Source organism: Rattus rattus, chromosome 11 (assembly GCF_011064425.1).
Source record: "Rattus rattus isolate New Zealand chromosome 11, Rrattus_CSIRO_v1, whole genome shotgun sequence".
In the NCBI taxonomy this organism is placed as follows: Eukaryota; Metazoa; Chordata; class Mammalia; order Rodentia; family Muridae; genus Rattus; species Rattus rattus.
The window spans coordinates 16,361,591-16,385,996 of record NC_046164.1 but is presented as its reverse complement, the minus strand read 5'-3'; the positions used below and the strand labels follow the sequence as shown (position 1 = coordinate 16,385,996).

Sequence of the window (24,406 nt, the reverse complement as noted above, 5' to 3'; positions counted from 1 at the left end):
TGAAACTAAATTTATAACCCTCAGTTTTACTTGATTTTTTTTTTTTTTTTGGTTTTTTTTTTTAGAGCTGGGGACTGAACCCAGGGCCTCACGCTTGCTAGGCAAGCGCTCTACCGCTGAGCTAAATCCCCAACCCCGAAAATTTGAATCTTTTACTCAGTCTGCATTGCTATGGTTTAAAAACTGGTCAAGGGGTCGGGGATTTAGCTCAGTGGTAGAGCACTTGCTTAGTAAGTGCAAGGCCCTGGGTTCGGTCCCCAGCTCTGAAAAAAAAAAAAAAGAAAAACTATGTCAAGGGGCTGGAGAGATGGCTCAGTGGTTAAGAGCACTGACTGCTCTTCCAAAGGTCCTGAGTTCAAATCCCAGCAACCACATGGTGGCTTATAATCATCCGTAATGAGATCAGATGCCCTCTTCTGGTGTGTCTGAACAGCTACAGTGTAATATAAATATAATAAATAAATAAATCTTTAAAAAAGAATTAAAAAAAGAATCAGTCTCAAAAAAAAAAAAAAAAAACCAAAAAACAAAAAAACAAAAACAAAAACTGTGTCAATTGGGCATGATGGCGCACACCTTTAATCTCAGCACTTGGGAAGCAGAGGCAGGTGATTTCTGAGTTTGAGGCCAGTCTGGTCTACGGAGTGAGTTTCAGGACAGCCAGGGCTACTTAGAGAGACCCTGTCTCAAAAAAAATGTATTAAACCAAACCAAAACCCCAAAAAGTGTAGCAGCTGGTTGAAGTCCTAAACTGAAATGAGAGAGTTTAGTGTCTTCGTTTGTCCACTCTGTAGGTCAGGATACATGCGTAAGCAAACACTCACTGTTTTAGAATTACATGGCCCACAGCTCAGTGAAGCCATTGATGTAACCTATCTGACAAGATTGTCAGGAGTGATAGTAGCCGGCAGGTGATGGCTGAGAATCTTAGATCAACACGTGACAGAAAACAAGCAGACAGCCGAGAGTGTGGTCTGCCCAGGAACTGGGAGCGCCTGGATGGTGTGTGCATGGACAGCTGAGAAAATGACGTCCGTGTTTGGGGTGGCCACTGTAAAGTGACTGTTCAGTTCTGGGCAGGGCAGAGTAAGTGTGTGAATGGGACTGATGAAGTAATCTAGGCTGAGGACTGAAACGTGTGGTGTCCCCCAACCCTGAGAGTATTAAACTCAACAGGCTGCCTTTAGGTAGTAGGAGGAGATTGTAGAATTTTGGGTAAGATAAAATTCAGTTTTCAGAATTGGTAGAGACAGATTTTTGGTGTCTCCATTTTTGGTAGTTTCTTAGGAGCAAAGGTGTTAAGTGTTGAGTGGAGGAAGACTGTTGACGCAGTTCCAGTGGTGCATTCAAACGCATGCTCAGCTGCCGTTAGCTGCTGTCACAGTTGTTCTTTTATTAATGCATCCTTTATTTTGATGTGGACACTATTAGATGAACACCAGAATGCCTTAGACGTCTGTTTTATTCATAAACACTCAATTCTCCTCATACCTGGACTCTGCACCCATGGATTTAATTAATCCATGGATTAAAAGTATTGGGGGGGGTTGTGTTTGTACCAAGTATGTACAGACTTTGTCTTTCCTACCGTCAGTCTCTCAGTAATGCAGCGCCATGTCTAGAGCGTTCACACAGTGCTCATTTTCAGAAGCACCGAAGCAGCTGTGTGAAAGTACATGGAAGGGTGTACGTAGACTGCACGTGAAGACTATGCCATGGTATATAAGGGTCTGACTGTCGCAGACTCTGACGTCCATGTAGGGTCAGGACTGACCGCTCATAGTCTGAGGACCAGTGTCACCACTGCTATGGTATTAACATTAATGAGAGAAGGTAATATAAACAGTCACGAATGTAAATTATATTTCTTTAAAGATGACTTATTGCACAATTGTTCTTTTTGCATACGTGTATGTGTACTATGTGTGCAGTGCCCACAGAGGTCAGAAGAGGGCATCAGAGGTCCTGGAGCTACAGACAGTTGTTGCTGCCCTGTGGGTGCTGGGACCTGAACCTTGATCCTCTGCAAGAGTAGCAAGTGCCTGGAATTACTGAGCCACTTCTCCTGCCCCTAAACTTTTAAGTTTCTTGCTGGGATAGGTTATTGCTCCCCTTGAAAAGGTATTTAACAATTTACTAAGCATTAAATTTGTCATTTTAATTATTGAACACTTTTAGGCATTTTATGAAAAAAGAAAGTCATAGTTTTTAATTTAAAATAGTGTATTATAGATACAGTTTTTTCCTACCTGAAATGAAGCAAAAAAACTAAGCGGTTGTTTTTTACATATATTGTTCCAGGCTTGATTTAATTTTGGATGAGATTATTCTTACATCGAGATGTTAATAAACCAAACTTTAGGTAAGTAGAACACTTTATTAAATGTTACATACCAAAAAGGAATAATAACAAGAGCTTATATGTTTAAAATGTGTCTAAAAGTCCAGAGTTAAAGAATTTCAATAAAATTTTGCAATATGCTCTTAATTTTTTGACCTCTTTGGTTCAGTTGATTAATAGGAGTAAACAGACACAGAGTGGTAAAGCAGTCTCCGTGTTCTTTGCTCAGTACTACGGTCTCCTGACACTTGCAGGGCCCTAGCATTGTAGCATCTTAGACAACGTGGCTGGTGCTGCTCTAGCCACTGCTGGTCACCTCCACTGGGTAGTAAGACTGGGTAGTAAGATGTGCTGACTGACTTGTTTCTGTAGTGGAGAGAATACAGTACCCTTCTGTTGATTTTACTTTACTTCCTTAAGAAAAAATTTAAGCCACGACTTCTTTCGATACTGTAATGTTGAAAACTGACATGTTTAGTCATACACGTATGTGTTTGGAGGCCAGAGTTTGACATGAGGTTTCTTCCTTAGTTACTCTGCATCTTATTTAGGGAGGAAAGGCTCTCTCTGAACTTCGTCTAGCTAGCCAGCTCACCAAAGGGACCACTGTCTGCCGTCCGAGCACTGGAGTTCCAGGTCGGCCACCGTGCCAGCTGCTGGGGATCCGAGTCTGGGTCTTCCTGATGCCCAGCAAGCTCTTCATCTATCTGCCAAGCATGTCTCCAGTTCTGACGCCTCTACGGATGTAATGCTCTGGTTGCCGTCTAAAGACTTTCAAAAACATAATTTTGCTGCTCTTTTATCTGATATGTGAAAGGATGCTTTTTAACAATGTGAAGTTTTTGAAATGATAAAAACAGATCAGCCAATAAGCATGGCCTTAGCGTATAGAGTAAGACAGAATGGTAGATGGTGAAGCTGCTGAGTGTCATGTCCATAGAGAAAATTCCTTATCTCAGAGTTCCTTAGTTCTCTTCAGTCTAAATCCAATAGCCTTGTTACATTTCATTAGGCTGGTTTGTTTTAGTTGGTTTTTTGAAGATTTATTATTTTTATGTAAGTACACTGTCACTGTCTTCAGGAACACCAGAAGAGGGCATTGATCCTATTATAGATATGAGGCACCATGTGGTTGCTGGGAATTGAACTCAGAACCTTTGGAAGAGCAGGCAGTGCTCTTAACCACTGAGCTATCTCTCCAGCCCAGTTTTAGTTGCTTTTGAACTTCATGTACATAGAATTATATAGTTCGTGCCTTTTAAGTTTTATTTTGATATTTTTGTTTTATTTATCTTGTGTGTTCTGTAAACCTTTGTTCTCAGTTGCAGTTCTTATCCCTTCTAGACTCCTTTCAGTTTTACCCCATCAATAGCAGAAGAAAATGTAAGCTGTCTGTGTCGTGGCCTGTGGTTACTTGGCTGTGCCTACATGCCTGGGCCAGAGGCACTGAGGGGTCCTTTCCTGTAGTTTGAGCTTTTCTTCTGCTGTGGTCATTCATTCTCTTCCGTGTTGTCTCATAAACCTGGAGCCAGGCCTTGCCTTAGGCAGTAGGTGGTTGTCTGAGTTACTGTTACTGTTTCTGTTCTGTGAAGCGCCCCCATGATCAAGGCAACATGAAAGTAAGCCTTAAATTTGGGGCACACAGTTCCAGGGGGTGAGTTTATAGCCATCATGGTAGGAGCATGGCAGGAGGCAGGCAGGCATGTTGTGGGAGGGAGCAGTGGCTGAGAGCTTACATGTGGAGACATTGAGACAGAGTGAGAGCTAACTGAGAATGGGGCGAGCTGTTTAAAACCAAAGCCCACCCTTCTCCAACAAGGCCACAACTAATCCTTCCCAAATGTCCACCAACTGTGGGCCAGACATTCAGACACACGAGCCTGGGAGGCCTCTTCCTCACAGCACCACACACATTCAGACACACGAGCATGTGGAGGCCTCTTCCTCACAGCACCACGCTGGTCCTCTTACTTGGCTGCGATTCTGTTGAGGACAGACACCAACCATGTCTGGTCCGTCTTACGTCGCCCTTGGGCTTCTGCATGTACCCAGTGTGTGTTTGTTCAGCATATGGCAGTGACAGTTCTTTCTCAAGGATTTCAGAATTGTGTCTGGAATGGGGCTGGGTGGCTGCTGGCCATAGGACAGAGCCAGTGAGGGCAGCACAGAGCAGCTGGGACTGAGGATGTGTCTTCAGTCTTGACTCAGTGGAAGTAAATAGTCTTACTTTTAAACTTTAAGCTACTTGAATATCATTGATTTTGACTCTAATTTCCATGCAAAGGTATTAATATGTTTTATAAAAATTGAAGTAGTATTTTCTAGTAGAAATTTTCAGGTTGTTTTATTGGTTATTTCTTTAAGTTGAAAATCTAAAAGGTTGTGTAACTGATGAAAGTAAAGAGAGAGGGACGGTTGTTTACTTGAGTCAGGTGAAGAGAGTCCCTTCATGTCCCTAGAGGTGGGAATGATAAAGACCAGAGCACCATGATCTAGGACTGTGGGTGTTTTTATTTTATCATCATAAACATATTACATATATATAAATACATAAACATACTTTATTAATGAATGATGTGTATAAAAGGGTAAAGTATTTTGACAGGTTTTTTTCTCCTTAGTAGTTGAAACCTGGCTAGTTGGGTGGGATATCACAGTCAGTCACCTGGGGTTTTTATGCCTGAAACGAGACTGCCTTGCAGCAGGTCCAAAGCAGGAGAGGTTCCTCCCCACTGGGACCACTTCGTCTCCTCTTCATTGCAGCTCTGGCAATAAAGGCTGAGCACAGAGTCGGCTCTGGACCCTTCTCATGCTGTGCTGTCTCTAGAAGGGGCTGCTGTCACTGTTGAGTATATCACCTTGGTTACCTTGTGTTTCCTTCTGGGTGTAAAGCGTGAGGTCTGTTACACTGTTTGATTTACATATCTCTAACTCCTTGATTAATTCTAAGAGCTGTTATCAAGGATAGACTAAAAACAATTTAACTACAATAACAAATTCAGATGCCATTAAATGAATCAACTGATATTTAAAAACATTTTACAGATCAATAGTTATGTGGTAGGGAGGCCTCAGACTAGCTAGAAGCTTTACTGGTTTTCTCAAAAGAACAGTAAGGAAGAAGTCAAAAGACCTAGGTTCTAGCTTTGCAGTTACCCACCTGGCCTGAAGCTGGTCATTACTACTTCTGAGCCTCAGACAGTTAGGGTTCCGCACTGGAAAGTAACTTGGTGGGTAAGAGCAAAGGTCACAGCACGCAGCAGACCTCACACAAGAGACCTACTGGGGAACAGGGGGTGGTGAAAGGTGCCTCTGAGCAGGGACAAGAGAGGGGAGGGAGGGAGGCAGAGACAGAAAGACAGACAAGACAGACAGACAGACAGACAGGGATATGTGTGATGAGGTTTTATAAAGACTTACCTGATGAGTACGGTGAACCTGTGTCACAGTCGGCAGCCGGTGATGACATGGCCGCTGGCACTGAGTTGCTGAAGGCAGGCTTGAGGAGCATGGTTCCTAACAATGATATTAGCTATGAAACTGAAATAATTATCAATATGAAGACATTTGCCACATTATTTTTGGATGAGTTCAAACTCAGACTTGTTTAAACAATTTGAAAAGATTAACAATTCAAAAACTCCTGTGCTTCGTACAATGTAAACACAACATCTAAGAAGAACCTGTTAGTAAGCCAGGTGTGGCAGAGCATGCTGTGCTTTCAGTCCCAAGCACTCAGGCAGCTGAGGTGGGAAGATGGCAGCAAGTCTGAGACCACCCTCGGCTACATAGTAAGAACTTACCTCAAAACCATCAGGAAATAAAATGCCAATAAAGTTGGCAACATGAATATCCAACTAAATGAAATCTTTATAAAATAACTTCTGAAATTAAAATTAGACTTAGGGAAAAAGATGATTGGATATGTGCTGCAGTCTTGAGTTCCTGAAAGCCAAAGGCAGTGGGCTTTATTACGTACTCTAATCTGTATTCAGGTGCTTAATACAGCACCTTACTGACTGTAGATGTTTGTTTGTTTGTTTGTTTGAGATGGTCTTGCCCCAAAATCCAGGCTGGCCTAGAAACTTCACTGTGTATCCCAGGCTGACCTAATGCAAGATCATCATGGCCTAAACTGGGAAGTTCTGGAATTAATCTGAATTCTGCTTAGACTAAGTGGACACACTTCAGGGCCTCCCACAGAAGTGACAACTTGAAATGTAGAATAACTGTTCATGATTTATGTAGATAAACTTGAGGACCTGTGGCAGAAGAGATAGTCTAAGAAATGAGGTAAGAAAAGGGAGATTTGGTGGGACCAAGAGGCCCACATCACTTTCAGTATAGAACTCATCATGAGGTATGTAGGTAGTGCTTAGTGCCAGGGAATAGAGTAGAGAATAAGGCTGGGGCCATTTTATTATGGGTCATATAAACCATTTAAAGGGTTTAGATTAACTGAATAAGAAGAAGCAGTTGAAGAAGCTTATGTGGAAGTGATGTAATACATCTAAGGAGATGATGTTGCTGCCGCCGCCGCCGCCGTCATTCTGGTTTTGATCCTAGGCTCTTATACCTTAAACATCTCTGGCAAAGACCCAGTGAAAAACTAGAGAACGGGTCACAGGGATGCTGGATTGTATTCAGAACGGACTTTTGTAAGAGGATAGATTTCTAGACTGACCTTACAGTAGTAAAGGGTAGTTTTGAACATGTGGTTGGATTCGAGAGATTTTGACAGCAAAATAGATCAGCTTTGGTCTCTACTTAAGTGGGGTTGGTGCTAGGGATGCTAAGGCGGCGATGAGGATGCTTTGTGCTCCTAGCTTAGGCAGTGGACCTGCATTCCTGGATGGGAACCATGGGGATGATGAGGTCTTGAAACAAGAAGAGCTAAGTTTTAGTTAAGCGTGAAACATCCTGAGCCAGGTGAACTCAAGTGCCAGATGGCATTGAGCTCTAAGAGAGACCCAGTGTCTGTCCCCCTGCTGCTGCAGTGGTACTGGACTAATACACCTCTGAAGCTCAGCGGCCCTAGCTAGGTAGGTGCCTTTCTTTATAGGAGTTGCTGTGCTCATGGTGGGTCTCTTCACAGCAACAGAACAGTAACTACAGGGTACATGGCAAGAAGAAAAGGTACAGAATATCCATACCTCCTGTAGCACCCTCCCTCTGGCTTCACAAATGTTGATAGTTTGGATTCTCTGATTAAGATGTAAGGCTGTGGTAAGCTTAGATTTACTCTTACATGATTTTATTTTATGTATATTGTGACTATTTCCCCTATACTTAGGTTTGCATACCACATGTATGTCTAGTGCCCACAGAGGTCAGAAGCGGGCATGGGATCCCGGATCAAGATTCATGTGCAACCGTACTTTTTGGCTACTTTATTGGTTATTACCTACTACCCTTCTCTACTCCAGTCCCTTCCAGCCCCACAACACTAGGCTGAGAAAGAAAGGGGTATACATCTCTTTAGACTACTGCTTGCCGATTAGGGTCGTTGAATTCCTAGGACAAGTCAATCTTCCTTGTCAGGATATCTGCAACCAGCAAACAGGAACTTAGCAAAAGCAGCAAAACCATGAGAAGCAGAGGAGCAGCAGCACCACCTCTCAGGGCCCTGGCCTTTTCATACCTTCTCTAGAGTCCCCAGAATTCCAGACATAAACCATGTGCAGCTGGCATAACCTCAGCCCCTCCAGAGCACGAGACAAATCCCAGTCAGCTGCTGTGGACAGTCTGAAGCAGCCCCACACCCCACACCTAGGTTTGAGACAGACATATTCATATAACAGAGCCTGTTTTTTAAAGGAACCAGATTCTTACTACAGGTATGCATGGCTGCGGGTCACCCTGTGGGTACTTTGTCCTCTGCGAGAGCCAGCCAGGGCTCTTAATTGCTACGCCATCTTTTCAGCCCTTGGATAGTTTCATTTTTTTACTTTCATTTTTATTTTATGTTTCTGAGATAGCATTTCACTCTATAACCCTGGCTGGCCTGGAACTTGTGGCAACCTAAAGAACTGTTCCTAAATCCCTCATAGAAGGCTGTCAGCTCCCCTTAGCTCTGAGCACTCACTTGGAATCAAGCAGGGTGTTCCGCTGCCACCCCTATTCCCAACTCCAGCGCTGTGCCAGTGGCACTGGGTACACCAAAGACTGGGACACAGCCATCGTCCCGGACTCCGCTGTTTCCCACTCTCCACCCCTCAGCACTGTGCTGCTATGCCCAAGATATGTGTTTAAAGAAATGATTGTGGGGGCTGGGGATTCAGCTCAGCGGTAGAGCGCTTGCCTAGCAACCGCAAGGCCCTGGGTTCGGTCCCCAGCTCCGAAAAAGAGAGAAAGAAAAAAAAAAAGATTGTGTTTGGGTTTTTGTTTTTTGTTTTTTTTTTTTAAACACTTGAGAACTTTTAGACTTTTTTTTGCCTGGTTTTGCAAAACTATGATATCCAGGCTTATTTAACATTTATTCAGTACCAGACAGTGTTACTAATATTTTATAAATATTAATTTATTCCTTGTTTTGTAATTAACAAGATTAAAATTGTTATACCACTCTTAGAGCAGGAAAATAGATGTGAAATAAAGTTTTTAAAATGGGGTGGGTGTATTAGTCAGGATTCTCTAGAATCACAGAACTTATAGGATATCTCTATATATTAAGGGAATTTATTTGAATGACTTAGTCTACAGTCCAACTAATGGGCAGCTGTGAATGGGAAGTCCAAGAACCTAGTAGCAGCTCAGTCCACAACTGTATAAGCTGGAATCCTGAAGAAGCAGGCTCCAGCAGAAGTACTAGCATGTAATTGCAAGCAGGCAAGGAAGAGGGACCAACATGCCTAGATTTGGAACTTGCTCTGTCCCAGGCTGGCCTTGAACTCAGAGATCTGCTTGCCTCTGCCTCCTGGGATTGACCTTGTGCACTACCTTACCCTGGGCCTAAGCTTTCATGGCCGCTATGCTGCAAGATCTGGACCACAGGTGTGGCCTCCATTTTCTGGAGTGTAGCTCATTCCAGGTGTAGTTAAGTTGACAACCAGGAATAGCCATCACTGTGGGCTTGGTGGTACTCACCTTTAATTCCAGCACATGGGGAGACAGAGGCAGGTGAATCTCTGAGTTCAAGGACAGCATGGTCTGCATTTTGAGTTTTAGGATAGCCAGGGTTATATGACAAGACCCTGTCTCAGAAAAACAAACAAACAAACAGAAAACCCCACCAAAAATGTACACAATTAAAATTGTTAATTCCATTTACATGTTTATACACCTTCCCCAGGTTTACGCACCTCCCCAGGTTATTTTGGAAAACACAGATATGGTATTGGTTTCCACTCACATAAATTGGCAAGTTTTTTTTTTTTACTGATTTTAATTATCATTTAAATAGAATTATTAAATATTTTCCTTTTTATAACTGACTTATTTCACTTTACGCTTAAGGCTTTCCCTATTGTGATGTTTTGTCAACCTCCTTTTTAAGGTTGTTGTATGTATTTCCCACATTTGATCAAGCTTCTTCACCAGTGGACATGTCGACTGCCCTCAGTCTGTAGCTTGTGAATAATACACATTCTGAGTGTCTCACCTGCCCCCAGCTCCTACGGGAGCTGCACCACTTGACGCTGCCTCCAGCACTGGACAGATGCTTCTTTGACTGTGTCTTTGCTTTATGTTCTTTGTGTGTGTGTGTGCATGCCTGTGTATGTGCATGTGTGCCCGTGCGTGTGTGCCCGTGTGTGTGTGTGTGTGTGTTGTGTGTTGTTGTTGTTGTTGATTTTTGCTATCCTAATGGTAGTGAGGTGGTGCCTCATTGCACTTTTGTTTGAGAAGGCGTCTTGTAGTTGGCCTCAGATGCCTGGGTTTAAGAGACTTATGTGTAGATCCTGTGTGTTGAGCTGCCAAGCTGGATCTTATTGATGACAGTGATGCCCCGGGCATTTGTAAGTCAGTGTTGGAGGACTGACTATTCAGAGTCTTTGCTCATTAAAAATTCCAGGTTATTGGGGTGAGTGCTGCTTCCAGGTTGGGGAAGTTCTTTGTGTTATGGGTGTAAACTCTTGTTACATATATAACTTGAAGATGTTTTCTCACTTCACAAAGATCACCTACTGCTGACTGTTTTGTTTGGGAAAAAGCTGGCCATTTATGGAATGTGATGTCTCCACTCATAGTTGTCTTGCTTTTGGAATCATATCCAGGAAATTACTGCCAAACCCATGTCACGGTGCTGTCCCTTTATTTTACTCTAAGTTGTGGTCTGCCTTACGGTGGTCTTTTTTTTCTTACGGTGGTCTTGAACTTGCTGTATAGCTGAGGTTTACCTTGCCCTTGTGTTCAGCCTCTCAGCTGCTGTCACCGTACTTGCTTTATGCAGCATTTGTGATGGGACCAGGGCTTCGGCCCTTCGCCCAGTTGATGTGCATCCTCAACCTATTTTAGCTTTTGTCCGTTTGATCTTACTCATTTTCATTTTTCAGTTTTCTGCTGTCCAATGAGATTTTTTTTATAATTTATTTTTATTTTATGTTCATTGGTGTGTTGTGTGCGTGTGTCTTTGTGAAGGTCTCAGATTCCCTGAAACTGGAGTTACAGTTGTGAGCTGCCATGTGGGTGCTGAGAATTGAACCCAGATCCTCTGGAGTGCAGCCAGTGCTCTCAATCATGGAGCCTTCTCTCCAGACCCTGTCCATCGTGATTTTTATATGACTTACGGGATGAGTTCTTATATTCTGACATGAATGTCAATGGGATTCTGATGGGGAATGGGAATGAATCTGTAGGTTTCTTTATACAGTGTTGACTTCTGTGATGGTTATTATTAATTTGTCAAGTTGACTGCATGTGGAATTAACTAGGCCCGGGTAAGCCCATGAGGACTGTTCTTGTTCAGATTTCTTGAAGTGGGAGGACCCTACTTTTGATATGGGAAGATCCACCTTGAATCTGGGCCACACCTTCTGCTGGCAGCCTGTATAAGGACATGGCAGAAGGAGGAAGTCCTTCTCATGCCCGCTTGCCCTCACTGTCTGGCAAGTCCATTCCCTTCCTAGCACTGGAGCCCACTTCTTTGGGATTCTGACATACTGAAGATCAGCTGAGGTATCTGGTTTTGTGAGCTGAACAACTCCTGATTCTTGGACTTTGTACTGGTAGACAGCCATTGTGGGACTAGCTGGATCACAGTCTGTAAGCCAGTGTAAAAATTGTATTCCTATATATTCATATATATCTTCAGACATATATATTCACATTTATACTCACTGTCTAAGTTGTGTTTCTGTAGAGAACCCTAAGTAATACAACTTCTTAGGTCTTAGAACCTCTGTTCTCATGCATCATTAACGTCTCTCAGCACTGTCTGTAGTTTTCAGTCTGCAAGCTGTCAGTCTTGGTCGGGTTTGTTCTGAGTGTTTCTCTGGGATACGTCTAGGAAGTGGAATTGTTTGGTTTTCTTTTTAGCTTGTTCATTGTTAGCTTCTAATAGAAACCGCCTGTCTTTGTGCATTGATTTTTATGTATTAGAGCTTTGCTGAATTCTTTATTCTGAGATGTTTTGGATATGTTCAGAGTGTAAGAGCGTATCCTGGTAGTTGTCTCAGCCTGCCTGTCCTTCCTGTGTGTCCCTGGTCTCATCATCGTCATTGTTCAGTATGGAGTTAGCTCTGGTCTCTTTATTGGTTCATTTCTGATTTAGAGTGTTTACCACGAAACAGGATGTTGAATATTGCCATATACTCTTTAAATTGATGTGATATGGTACATTAGTTTTTTATGTTAAACTATCCTTAAATTGCAACAGTAAATTCCAGTTGGACAAGATGTAACCCCTTTAGTCTGCTACTAATTATCTTTGCTGGTAGTTCATTTCAGGTTCTTGGTTTCTTTCTACTAATTATCTTTGCTGGTATTTCATTTCAGGTTCTTGGTTTCTTTCTACTTGAGTAAGTGAAGGCTCACAGATGACTTTGGTAATGGAGCCATGATATACCACAGACTGTATTTTGTTTTACTGTTGGGAAATATTCACAACAGAATGTAAGTGATAAGGTACTTCACATTAATCACATCCCATCACAGTTACACAATACCTAGATCTTAGGTGGCATAGCTGCTTGTTAGAATAGATACACACAATCACTTGCATGTGTATGCACACTGTATTGAGAATGATTTAGGCCAGTGTTAGGCCAGGTGGTGCACACATTTAATCCCAGCATTTGAGGCAGAGGCAGGTGGATCTTTGTGAGTTGGAAGCCAGCCTTGTCTACAGACCTAGTTCTAAAACGGCCAAGGCTGTACAAAGTGACCTTGTCTCAAAAAAACAAAACAAAAGAGTGATTTAGATTGGAATTTTTTAGAGAAGGACTGAGTGTCAGTACTTATAAAAAGGTTTAAGTACAAACATACTTGAGAATGCTGACGTAGGCAAGCCTGGCTATCTAATGGGTAGCCAGGAGCTGGGCATGGTGGCTGTGATGGGTTGGATACACTTGGCCCAGAGAGTGGCACCATTAAGTACGGCCTTATCAAAATAGGTGTGGCCTTGTTGGAAGTGTCTCATTTTGGGCATGGGCTTTAAGACCCTTGTCCTAGCTGCCTGGAAGCCAGTCTTCTCCTGTTTGTCTTTGTAATAAGATGTAGAACTCTCAGTTCCTCCTGCACTGTGTCTGCCTGGATGCTGTCATGCTCCTGCCTTGATACTGGACTGAATCTCTGAACCTGTAAGCCAGCCCCAACTTAATGTTGTCCTTATAAGAGTTACCTTTGGGTTGGGGATTTAGCTCAGTGGTAGAGTGCTTGCAAGCGCAAGATCCCCAGCTCCGGGGGGGAAACAAAAGGGAAAAAAAAAAAAAAGAGTTACCTTGATCATGGTGTCTTTTTACAGCAGTGTAGACCATGGTTTATACTGGAATGTCAGAACTGGGAGGTAGAAGCCTGAGGATCCAGAGTTTGAGTGGGCTGCCTGAGCATAGAAAATTATTTCAGGACAGGAAATTACTGTACAGTCTTTTGCAGAAGTTAATTTTCTGAAGCACAGCTAGGAGTTTTAATACTGACCTAGAATTGTCTCAGGCACAGAAAAAGGACCTTTAGTATGGGGTCTAGGTCTAAGCTTTCTATAGCACAAGTCAAGTCGATATTCACATGTTTCTAGACTAGATATTTAAAAGTTAAGCTATTCTTCAAATTAAAAGAATTGACATAGACACCTTTTCTAGGCTTGGGTCTATCCCATTGCTCTTCAGTTTGTAGAGAGAGCGTGTAAGCAAGGATCACCACTTTCGTGTGGTTTAGCAGGTACAGGTACTCCGTCTGTACCAACAGCTAGTGTGGTAGCAGTAACTTCAGCTGGCATTTTCAGAGAGTAGAAATCACTAATGTGTTGTGTCCCAGTTGAATGGTCGTATAAAGTTTGGTTGGAAACAGTTTTTTAGTGTGCTTGTATGGCTGGGCTGCCAGAGAGCATCCCACATGGGATCCCTTAGTCATAGAAATCTGCTCTGCCACGTTCTAGAAACATGCAATCTGAGGTCATGGCATTTTCAGGTGTGTTTTCCCTGTTCCATCTCCTTGACTTGCATATAGTTGCTGTCTGTCTCTGATTTTGGGCCTGTTCTGCTGCACTTTTCCATGTGGTAGTCTGCCCTTAAAGGGATAGATACGTCCGCTTGGATTAGGGCCTGCCTATCAGTGTTTTTCAACATCAGACGTTCAAGGCCTTTTCTAGATGCTATCTCATTCAGGTATTGGTCAGGGTTTCAACATTTAGATTTGGGGTGGGCACTGATTTATAAGAATATATACATTCGAAATGTTCTCCTGTACAATTGAATGGTTGTCTGTGCTGAAGTGATAGGGTGGCTTATCAGGTACTGCTTACTAAAGAATGTCTGCCAAAGAGGATAGATAACTTTTATTTTGTAAAGAATGTGTGTTTAACCATACCCTTAGAATAAGATGACAAAATGCAGCACAGTGACTTAGATTTGTGACTTTTTTTTAATGTTCAGTAAAGTATGTATCTGCTTGCCGATACCTGGGAGGCATCCTCACAGTGAGGAGAGCCGTCTGTCTGAGGAGAGCTCTAGGACAGCTTCGTGTTGTACACCTGTGGGAATGGAGGAACTGCCAGGCTTGGGGCCAGGCTCGTCCTCTGGCCACTGAGGTGCATCACTCACCAGATGCATTCACTCAGAGCTTTTTTAATTCCAATGATACTGACATGAAGAAAAGATAAAGACTTACCGTTTTTGTCAGAATCACATAGTTTAAAGTAGACAGTCATCGTTTAGCAGGCTGTGTATGGAACACGAGTACTACAGAGTTCTGAACTATTTCTCAGGAGATAGTAATGGTTAGCATTAGAACCTCTGTTACATGTAGTCATTTCTCATAAGTTATATTAAAGTGAGAGGCTCATCACTGAAATTGGAATACATTAGAGGACATTTTCACCTAAAGAGAAATTAAGATAGTTAATGAATTTTTAGTTGGGGGCTTGGAATAAATTGTTTCTTCTCTCAATACAATCTTTTGTCTTTATACTGCTGAAAATTATATTACATACATAGCTTTTGAAATTTTTATCCCATATCGAATTAATTTCATACATAGGAATTGGAGCTTGTGAGTGAAGTCCTGAGTTCGTGTATATACGTAGTCCATGCTTGAGAGGAGATATGCACTTTCGCCACATGTTTTCATAGTTTCAAGTCAGTTGCATAACTATGTCAGGCGTACATGATCTTTGAGCACACTGGTAGCTAGACACTTGTCAGAAACATTCAGCATATTTGACTACAGCAGCTGACGTGAATAAAGAAAAACTTTAACTCCTGTCAGGTTATAGGGCTGTTGTTCGTTTACAGTCAGCTTTACTTTGTTTTGTGTGTCCCTTTATGCTGTTCCACATCGTTTGATGGCTCACAATGCAGTGACTACAACAGAGGCCATGACTTCTGTCCTCTTGAGCCACGGAGAAGCTTTTTCTTGGATTTTACAGGTGAGTTAGAAAAGAGTACTCAGCAGCCGTCAGTCAGGCGTCTGAAAGCCGGCTGTGAGAGAGCCATGTGCATGAACATGTTGCAGTGGAGCTCGGTGGCTCACAGGCTTCTGTGGTAACCAGCCTTGTGTGAGTGAGAGCGAGAAGAGGAGAGGACTCTGGACCAAGTGACGTGCATGTGTGCATGTACAAGGCCTGTGACTCGAAGGGACAGGGACGCTGGGAATGTGAGGGGGACCCACGAGTCAGATCAGTGACGACAGGAAGAAGACAGATGTCATTGAGAGATGGATTCAGCTGTGTTAAGGATTTGAATGGTGCCCTGAGAGAGGAAAGTATGAAGGACAAAAGTCCATTGTGCTCAGCAAACAGGGAATGATTGGAGAAGGGCTGAGCTTGGTGAGACACTCCTGTCTTCTCAGCATGGGGGAGTCAGGGCTGAGCTTGGTGGGACACTCCTGTCTTCTCAGCATGGAGGAGTCAGGGCTGAGCTTGGTGGGACACTCCTGTCATCTCAGCATGGAAACTTCTCAGAAGAGAGGACTGGTGGGCTCAGATTTCCTGCTCTTCATTAAACACACATGAAAGGTAGTTGTAGTAATAACTAAATAATGGATCTCGGCAGCAGGTTCGCTTCCGGCCTAGTGCTCTATGCTCTCAAATGAGACACACACACAGCCTTTATGTTTTAATACGCCTTCACAGCTCAATAGCTGAGCCATTGCCTAAACCTCCGTGTGGTTAATCCTGAGTTATTCACTAGCTCTGGTTGTATCTTGGCTGCCTTGGACCCAGTTGGGGGGCCCTTTGGGTGGTGTGCTCCCAGCTCCTTCACATGGTGACTGTGCCTCTCTGTCCTCCACTCTTCTCAGGCCTGGCGTCTCTCCTTTCCCATGCTCTCCTGGAATGTCAGATCTCTCTCCTGCCCTGGGTCCCAAGTCTGGGAATCCTACCCTCCCACCTGTCTGTACTTCCTAGCTATTGGCTGTTAGTATTTTTATTTATCAGTCAGAACCAACTGGGAGCAGGTTCCCAGAAGCTACTTGCAAGTACGGTTTTGGGGAGAGCATAATTAGCATTTGTAATACAAGCAGCTACATTTCCCCCTTTTGTCCAATTAAAAGGGCTCTTTTCTCTTAGATATATATTGAACATATTGAACACAGTTATGACAAGTTATAAATTCTAAGGTATGATAGACACTTGTAACACCCAGTCCATCATATTTGGCAATTTGGCAACTATCATCTATCCAAAGAGTTAACAATTCTGTACCTCAAGTGTTTGATTTTTAACTTGTATTACCAATTGAAAACCATCCCTTCAACTCTGGAATATTTTCCTTAATGTTAGATAATTTACCTTCAGTTATGAGACTATAATTAATCTTCAGTCCTATCAGAGATCTGAATCTGTAGGAAGTACAAAGACATGGCTTCCTAATCTTATATGACTTGACAGCTGATTGCTTGGATAGTCTCTGATATTTCTATAATGTTGGAGCATCTATCCATCTGTGAAGAAAAAAATCCTGTCTGTTCTCCAGAGCTTGCTTTGAAGTCAGATATAAAGACATGCTATGTCCCGTGTTAGAGCACTGCGTGTTAGCAGAGAGAATGGTTGCTAAGACTGCTGTTAGACTTTATATAGGATGCTCTAGGAAAAGCTAGAGATAGGGAGGCACAAAGGAGGTCCGTGCATGTATTTGGAGCATGACCTGAGAGCAGAATTCATGGAACGTGGCTGAAGAGTAGTAGAACGGCCAGATAAGGCAAGAGTAGTAAGTCCCGGGGCTGGAAGTTTATCACTAAGTATACTAGAAGGAAGCTAAACACGAGCTTTAGGAGAGTCATGGTTTTATGCTACAGATTAACTCAATTAGTGGGTTAAGTTAGGAAAATTTAATAATTTCAAATAGCATTCTGTGATTTAATTAGTTTTTGTTCTTTTACGTAAGAAAACACCCCCCCCCCCAAGTCAAATGCAGAAGGTGTAGTGCTTTGGAGTGAATTGTGGTTTCCCCTAAGACTACCCACCAAATCCAAGCCTCCTCCACCCCAGAGTATGGTCGTACTGAGAGGTAGGCCTTTACAGACGTAATCAAAGTGAAGTAGATTATTAGAGCAGATCTGCTAAGTTGTGGCTGGTGGGTTTGAAGTGAGGAAGTGTGGGTACTAAGACTCCGAGCTACAGGATGTGAAATCAAAGGGAAAGGATGTCTGTTTGTGAGCCAAGGAGAAATGCTATGCATTTCTAAGATCTGTGACACCTCTGTGTGTGTGTGTGTGTGTGTGTGTGTGTGTGTGTGTGTTAGCTGTCCTAGGTCACTAATACAGAGGTTGGTTAACCCTGTTTCTCCTTCCTCTGTTCCCAGACGTAACCAGGGTAGTTGGTTGGTAGGAAAGCTGCCCATTGTTGTCTTGTGTGTCACTGTCTGTAATGCAGGCTATGGAAATGGGGTTTAGCATAGCAAGTGGCCAGCACTGAAGTATTGTGTAGGCTTGCCTTCCTGAAGAATTGTCGCTTTGTAACTCCTAGACAGTGTCATGTGCTTCTTTAGAGAGAAAAGACAGTTTGATTTCTCAACTTTGACTAGAATTGTAAGATTGATCCCCTCTCCCATTTTGATAAAATACTATAGTTAACTTTTAATTACCTGAGGTATTTTTAGAAAAAATAACTGTTGCCACTTGGTGGCACTACATGGCTTAAAAATGAGTTAGATTGTTGTTAACCGTACGATGCTACACATGATTACATTCAGGGAAGAAAGCAAAATGAGAAACTCGATGTTGTGTTTGATTCTGACTTATAAATGATTACTGGTACCCTAAAACAGGGTTTATAAAAAGGCCATAAATACAAAGTCTAAGCCAGGCTTAGTTTAATGGGTAGAGAAGTGCAGTCCTGTGCAGGAAACCTTGTTAGTTCCAGTGCTGTCTGCCATTCGGCCTAACTGTCTTGGTCTCAATGTAAACGATAACTCTACACTAGAAAGCTCTCCAGATTCTCTTTATTGGCAGTATTTCTCAAGTTGGGCGTTCTATATTTTCTTATGAAGCTCAGAAACAGGTAATGTTTTTGGGTAATTAAGGCACACATATTTGGAAAACAAAAAGAATTAAATATTCCTAATTAAGCCTTCCTATAGCATATTGAGGACTCCAGCAATTATTTCTAAAATACTTTATGCATTTTTTTCATGTACAAAGTGTAGTTGAAGTGTGAGAAGTGAGTTGTTTCCAGATGCACTTTTACTCCCAACAAAAGACTTGCACAGCTCTAATAAAGTATTTCACACAGTGTTTACAGTGCACAAAGTGTTAGGCACATAGCTCACACCTCATGGCCACATGTCGGGACAGATGCCACCAGCCTGGGGCACCTTCCCAGTCACTAAGCCTTTCAGAGTAGCCTTGCCTGACAATGTCCATGTAAATAGAATTATACAGTATTTTATCTCAACAGTATGTTGGGGAAGTCTGAATTTTGTCAGGTGTAGCTATGGACTACTTTTCTTAATTAGTGTTTTTTTGTTTTTTACTACGGACCCTTTGGATTGAGTTCTGCTGTTGGACATACTGCATGGTGTAGTGTGTCTGTTGAATTGTTGGTGTGTATAGGCTGGAATTGGACTTAGCACAAGAACTGTTTCCCAGTTCTCACCCGCTGTCTGTATGACTCGCTAGCTATCGTCTTCTATGAAACCTCTTCTTGTGGTTACACGCACACACACACACACGTACACCATGGTACTGCATGAGTACCCAGGGAGGCCAAAGGAGGTGATTGATCTCCTGGAGCTGGAGTGAGTTAGTAGACAGGTGTGAGCTGTCCTGTGTGGGTGCAGGGAACTAGACTCAGACACTTGCACTGTATGCTCCTAAGTGTGGGGCATTTCTCCAGGCCTCTTCTCTTTGCATGTGTGTTACAATTAATCTTCCCTTTTCTCCTCATTTGGGTTCTCCACCCCTTTTACGAGCTTGCTTACTTCTAGATAGAAACTGCTTAGTTACACTTACTACACAAACATGCCCAAGCCTACTTCAGCCAAACTGTCAGTGTCTTGTGGCCTTGTGAAACAGAGGCCTTCATTTTAGCGCAGCCCAGTAGGTCTTCATTTTCTTTCCAGGCAGTGCTTCTTGGGTTCTATTTCTTTCCTGTTCTAAGGATGCTCACATCAATCAATAGTCTCTTAGGTTGTACAGCAGTGCTCCTCAACTGCAGGCCGCTCTTGTTTCTCTGATCCCACGTCTCTGCTTTGGCAGTGCCTTCATAAGCACAGTACTCTGGCATCCGGACATTAGGTTAGGGACGGTACCAGGAACGTATAGTCTACCAAATGGTAAGCATCTACAGGACACAGAGCAGTCATCTAGCCAGTGCCATTGGCCAGTGCGGTTGGGAAACTATCCTAGTAGCTTTACTGTTTAACTAGAGTTGATTTTTCCAAACTGTCATGGTTCCACATGAATATATATATTTTATATGTATTAAAAAGACTTGCTGTCGATATGTATTCCTTTGTCATAAATAAGTAAATTTACACACACACATGGACTTGTTTCTGTGTTTTATCTTTGGTCAGCTTCCTCTGGTGTCAGTGCCACAGTGCCTTGATTTAGGTGACACAGGTGTTTCTATACAAGAAGTATAAGCTGTCTTTGCTGTTTGCACTTCCATCAATGTTTGTTATATTGTAGGTTTTATAAAATTGAATGTATTTGTTACTGTGAGTAGAATTAATATCTTCATGATATGGTCTTAAGTTCTTCTAGTTTTATGATATATCTATTTAAGTCAGTGAGTCTCAAATTATTTGTAGACCCATTAAACTCTGATTTGTCTAAATGGTTCTGTCAGTGTCTCTCCCCCTAGCTGCGGTTATCTAGGAGCAGGCCATGTGTCATGAGGGCTTATGCCTCACAGATGCTTAGCGGCCCGGTGGCCCTTGCTCTGCTCACCCAGTGTGACAGTCCAGGGTACCCTGGGCAGGTGAGAAGGATAGCTGTTGTATTTGGATGTAAGCAGACGCTATGTAAACCCTTCAGAGAGTATTTTAGAACATGTTTGCATGAATAATGCAGTTTTATGAAATACACTTGTAGTAGAAATTTACTGAGACTAGCATTATTTTACATTTAGGAAGTCTTTTAAATGCTTTCATTGAAGACCTTTGTATTCTTATACCTGCTTTTTGAAAAAAGTGCTGGGATATCACAAGTCATACAGCCTCTGAAAAATTCCATTATACACGTAGGAGAAAAGGAGAGGGAAAAGGCAAGGAAGGTGTTAGTATGAAAATTGCTTTAATTTTGAGGACTTGTGTGCAGAGCCTCGGGGATCCCCAGTGGTTCTCAGAGCACACTTTTGAGACTTACCCCTGAGGATTACAATTGCATGCTTGTCGGTAAGATTTTAATTTAATTAAGTCTTTTTAATCTTTTTAGAGAATGCAGAGATCTAAAATACTTGAATACAATTTGTATTCTTCCCCTCTTTTACGCAGTTTTGTATTACAGCCATATTTAATTCCATAGTCATTCATTTGCTTTTATCTAGTTTTTGTGCTGCTGTAACAGATCCCTCAGATGGGTTCATTTATGATGAACAGAGGTCTGTATGGCAGCGTAGACTGGGAAGGCCAAAGTGCAGGCTGCTTGCTCCTGCTGAGCGCCTTCTTGAGGTGCCGCTGAAGCCTCACTCAGGGAGAGCAGAGCCCTGACCCCTTCCTGAATCCCCCATCCCAAGACAATGCTGCTCACAGCTTCATTATCTCCTCGTATGGGCCTCCCAGTGCTGTAGTCTGACACGTGAACTGAGGGGAAACATTTGGCCCGAGCTCTACCCACTGCTTCTGCTGTTGCTGGCGTTGTTTGCACTCGTGTCCTAGTCCTTTGTCCTGGCTTCTGTCGTTGCCTTGGAGTGTTCTTCAGCCAGGAAAACCTGGCCAATCACAATTGAAAAACTGTTCCCTTGTTCCAGCCAGAAAGACCATGCACTGTGGGTCACCTTGTTAATTTAACATTACAAAGAACCCATTAGTGACTTGGGGTTTGGCTAGATGGTTTTGGAGAGATCTAGGAAGCAAAAATTTATTCTACATCGATCGATATGACAGGATGTACCACATTTTATGATTGTTCTCTTTAAACATTGAAATAATTCCTATGTCATGTAATTAACAATTCCTAGCGTATGGTTCTTTGATGTGTGGTGTATTTGCATTTTGAGGTAATCCTCAGCTTGTATAGGTCTGAGTCATTTGGTTACTCCACAGCCTATTTCATGACCATTTCCTGTTCACCCCTCCATCCTCACTGACTATTCCATCACCTTTGTCTCTGATGAGCTTTTGCGAATGGCTACTTACTTGCGGCTGAATAGCATTCTGCTGTATCTTTGGCTTTGTAAACACACAGTGTACGTATTTCAGTGCACGTTTCCCTGTGAGCTTGGGTCACTACTGTTAGCTGCTTTGGAAGCTGAGGTTTGGACTGCACATTAAAGGCCTGCCTGGACGCCTAAGTGAGTTGAGGTCCAGTGTGGGCAACTGTGTAGGGACTCCTCACAGAGGAAGGGTGAGGACTGAGGACATGGCACTGTGGAGCACTGGCTCCAGGGTTACTGCCGGCATTGGAACACAAATCTCATTTTTGCTGAGATGATCTGTTATCTGTTAGATACTGAACAGCTAGACCGCGTGCTTGCAGTTAGCCTTTCGGAATCACCTGACGTGTCTCTGCAGATGGGCACTTCGCTCTCTCAGCCTCTGTGTGTCAGTCCGTGACTCACATTTGTCTCTGTGCTGGGTCTTTCTCCTGTGTTGTTTGTTAAAGCTAAGCATCTTATGGGTGTGAAGAATTTATCTTTTTGAGGCTTTGATTTTTATTTCCTCAGTGACCATAAAATGAAACATTTATTCATTGGCTTGTTGGCTATTTGTAGATCTTCTTCAAACAGACAATTTGATCAAGTCTGTTGGTTGTCCTCCTTGTTGACCTGTTTATATATATTGACTAACATTTATCGAATACATTTAAATAATGCACTCTGATAAGCAGGTCATTCATTCATTCAAGCCAGGGTTTCTCTGGGTAGCTGTTCTGAAACTCACACAATACCTAGGCTGCCTCTGCCTCCTAAGTGTTTGGGTTAAGTGAGTGGCACTGTGCCCCACCTAGGTTCTTTATTTTGATAAAGTCCATATTAGTTCCCCCCAACCTGTGCTTTTGATGCTAAGGATTCCACATTTCATGCCATCTTCTAGGAATTTTGCAAATTGGACCTCTTACATTCAGATTGCTTTTTTGTTTTGTTGCTTGTTTTGTTTCTTTTGTTTTTAGAGACATGGGCTCAGTGGATATCCCTATTGACTTAAAACTTGCTGTGTAGACTGAGTTGGCCTCAGACTCACAGAGATCCTCCTGCCTCTTCTCTGAGTGCTGGGTATTCAGAATGTTGATGAGTTTTGTTTTACTGTCTGACCTGGCTGTAAGACCATCTGGATGATGGATTGGTCGGTTGATTTCTGGACTCAAATGGATCCCATCAGTCTGTATACCTGCCTCCCTACACTGCCACTTAACTACTGTAGCTTCGTGGCACCCTGAGATCAGGATGACTGGGCTTGTCTTTTTTAATACTAGCTTTGCTGTTTAGGGGCTTTTTGAAATCTTACATGAATTGAAGATAAGTTGAAAGGGGAACATTTCTACAAAACCTTTAGGATTTTATTTACAAAGTATTTTTATTAGTTTTTTGATGTTATACATTTATGTAATGAATTTTGATCAGAGTGACCTCCTCCTCCCAACTCCTAGATCCACCCTTCTTGAGTTTGGTTTGTGCTGTCCATATATATTCAAGAGCGTGAGGCCATTTATTTGCCATATCCGCCTACCAGAGGCCACCTGCTTAAAGAAAACTTGGATGTCTTCATGGAAGCCATCATGTGTCATGAACCCCTCACTCAGATGGTGCCTGCTTGTCTTGTACAGGGCCATGCTCAGCCAGCCAGCTGCTGAAAGTTGATGAGTACAGCCCGGTCCCGACTTCTCTGAGGGTTCCTTCTCTCTCTCTCACACACACACACACACACACACACACACACACACACACACACACACACACACACACACACACACGGCTCTAGGCTCTCCCTCTCTCCCTGACTCTTGGCAGGACTGGGTGGTGGTGCAGGTGGTCTGTCTGTCTGCGTGGGCATGCTAACCTCATCACTGCACACACAGGCTTCTCTGGTTGGCTCAGATCTGCTTTAGTCTGGGTATTTAGAGGACAATTTCATACTGTGTTCATCTAGCAGAAGGATACTAGTCAGGATCTCCCCTACCCATGAGTTCTTGGTCAGATTTGCAGAACTAGCTGAGCATTTCCTAGTAACATACAGTACTGCCAAACTTCTGATGTCTGAGACCAGGAAGTAGTAAGATAACTGTGTAGGAAAGGAGGTATCTCAGTAAGTAAAGGTGCTTGCTACCACTAAAAGACCTGATTTCTGTCCCCAGGCCCACATAGTAGGAGGATAGATATGACTCCTATGCGTTCTGTGACCTGCACTGTGAGCAGCACAAAGATAGTGACACACCTTGAAGTCTCACCTTGGGCTATTTTTAGTAAAAGCAAGACTGTGTCTAAGTTGCCTGTACGATACGTGGCCATGTTTCAGCCTGTGCCCCATCACATCTTGACATTTTGTGGTTATCTACATGTGTTTGCCATTTGGCCTTAGGATTCTTAAAAGTGTTCCTGGTCAGAGGCTCAGCTCTGTGGGTCTCCTGTGTTCCTCCCTTAGCACCGTGCTCTCATTGCCTGGGGATCATCATATCAGTGTGTCACAGTTGAAATTAGAGGGTGTTTAAGGTTCTGTAGTTAAATTCTCCTTTTAGTTTCAAATAGTATTGCTGGTCAGTGATGCAATTAAATTAAATGAACATGTATGGTATATATCAAAAATCAAAAAGAACCTTAGTTACAAATCATTTGACTTGATCTTCATCCTCCAGTTCTGTTCTTCAGTGTTTCTG

The 24,406-nt window shown here is 42.7% G+C and overlaps 1 protein-coding gene across 11 annotated transcripts in view; it reads left to right on the top strand.

The window, feature by feature from the left end:
• The window catches only part of Znf644 (zinc finger protein 644), a 78,220-nt gene that overhangs the window by 26,917 nt on the left and 26,897 nt on the right, over positions 1–24,406 (top strand). For 7 of the 11 annotated variants that reach the window (XM_032917036.1, XM_032917045.1, XM_032917039.1 and 4 more), the window contains one exon: positions 2,302–2,362. The exons of 3 other annotated variants lie outside the window; for them this stretch is intronic. In XM_032917036.1, the coding sequence (XP_032772927.1) occupies positions 2,319–2,362 (44 nt within the window). In that variant the 5' untranslated portion in view covers positions 2,302–2,318. Of the gene's footprint in view, positions 1–2,301; positions 2,363–15,291; positions 15,360–24,406 lie in introns of those variants that run through there. One more of the 11 variants, XM_032917042.1, reaches the window with a different exon arrangement.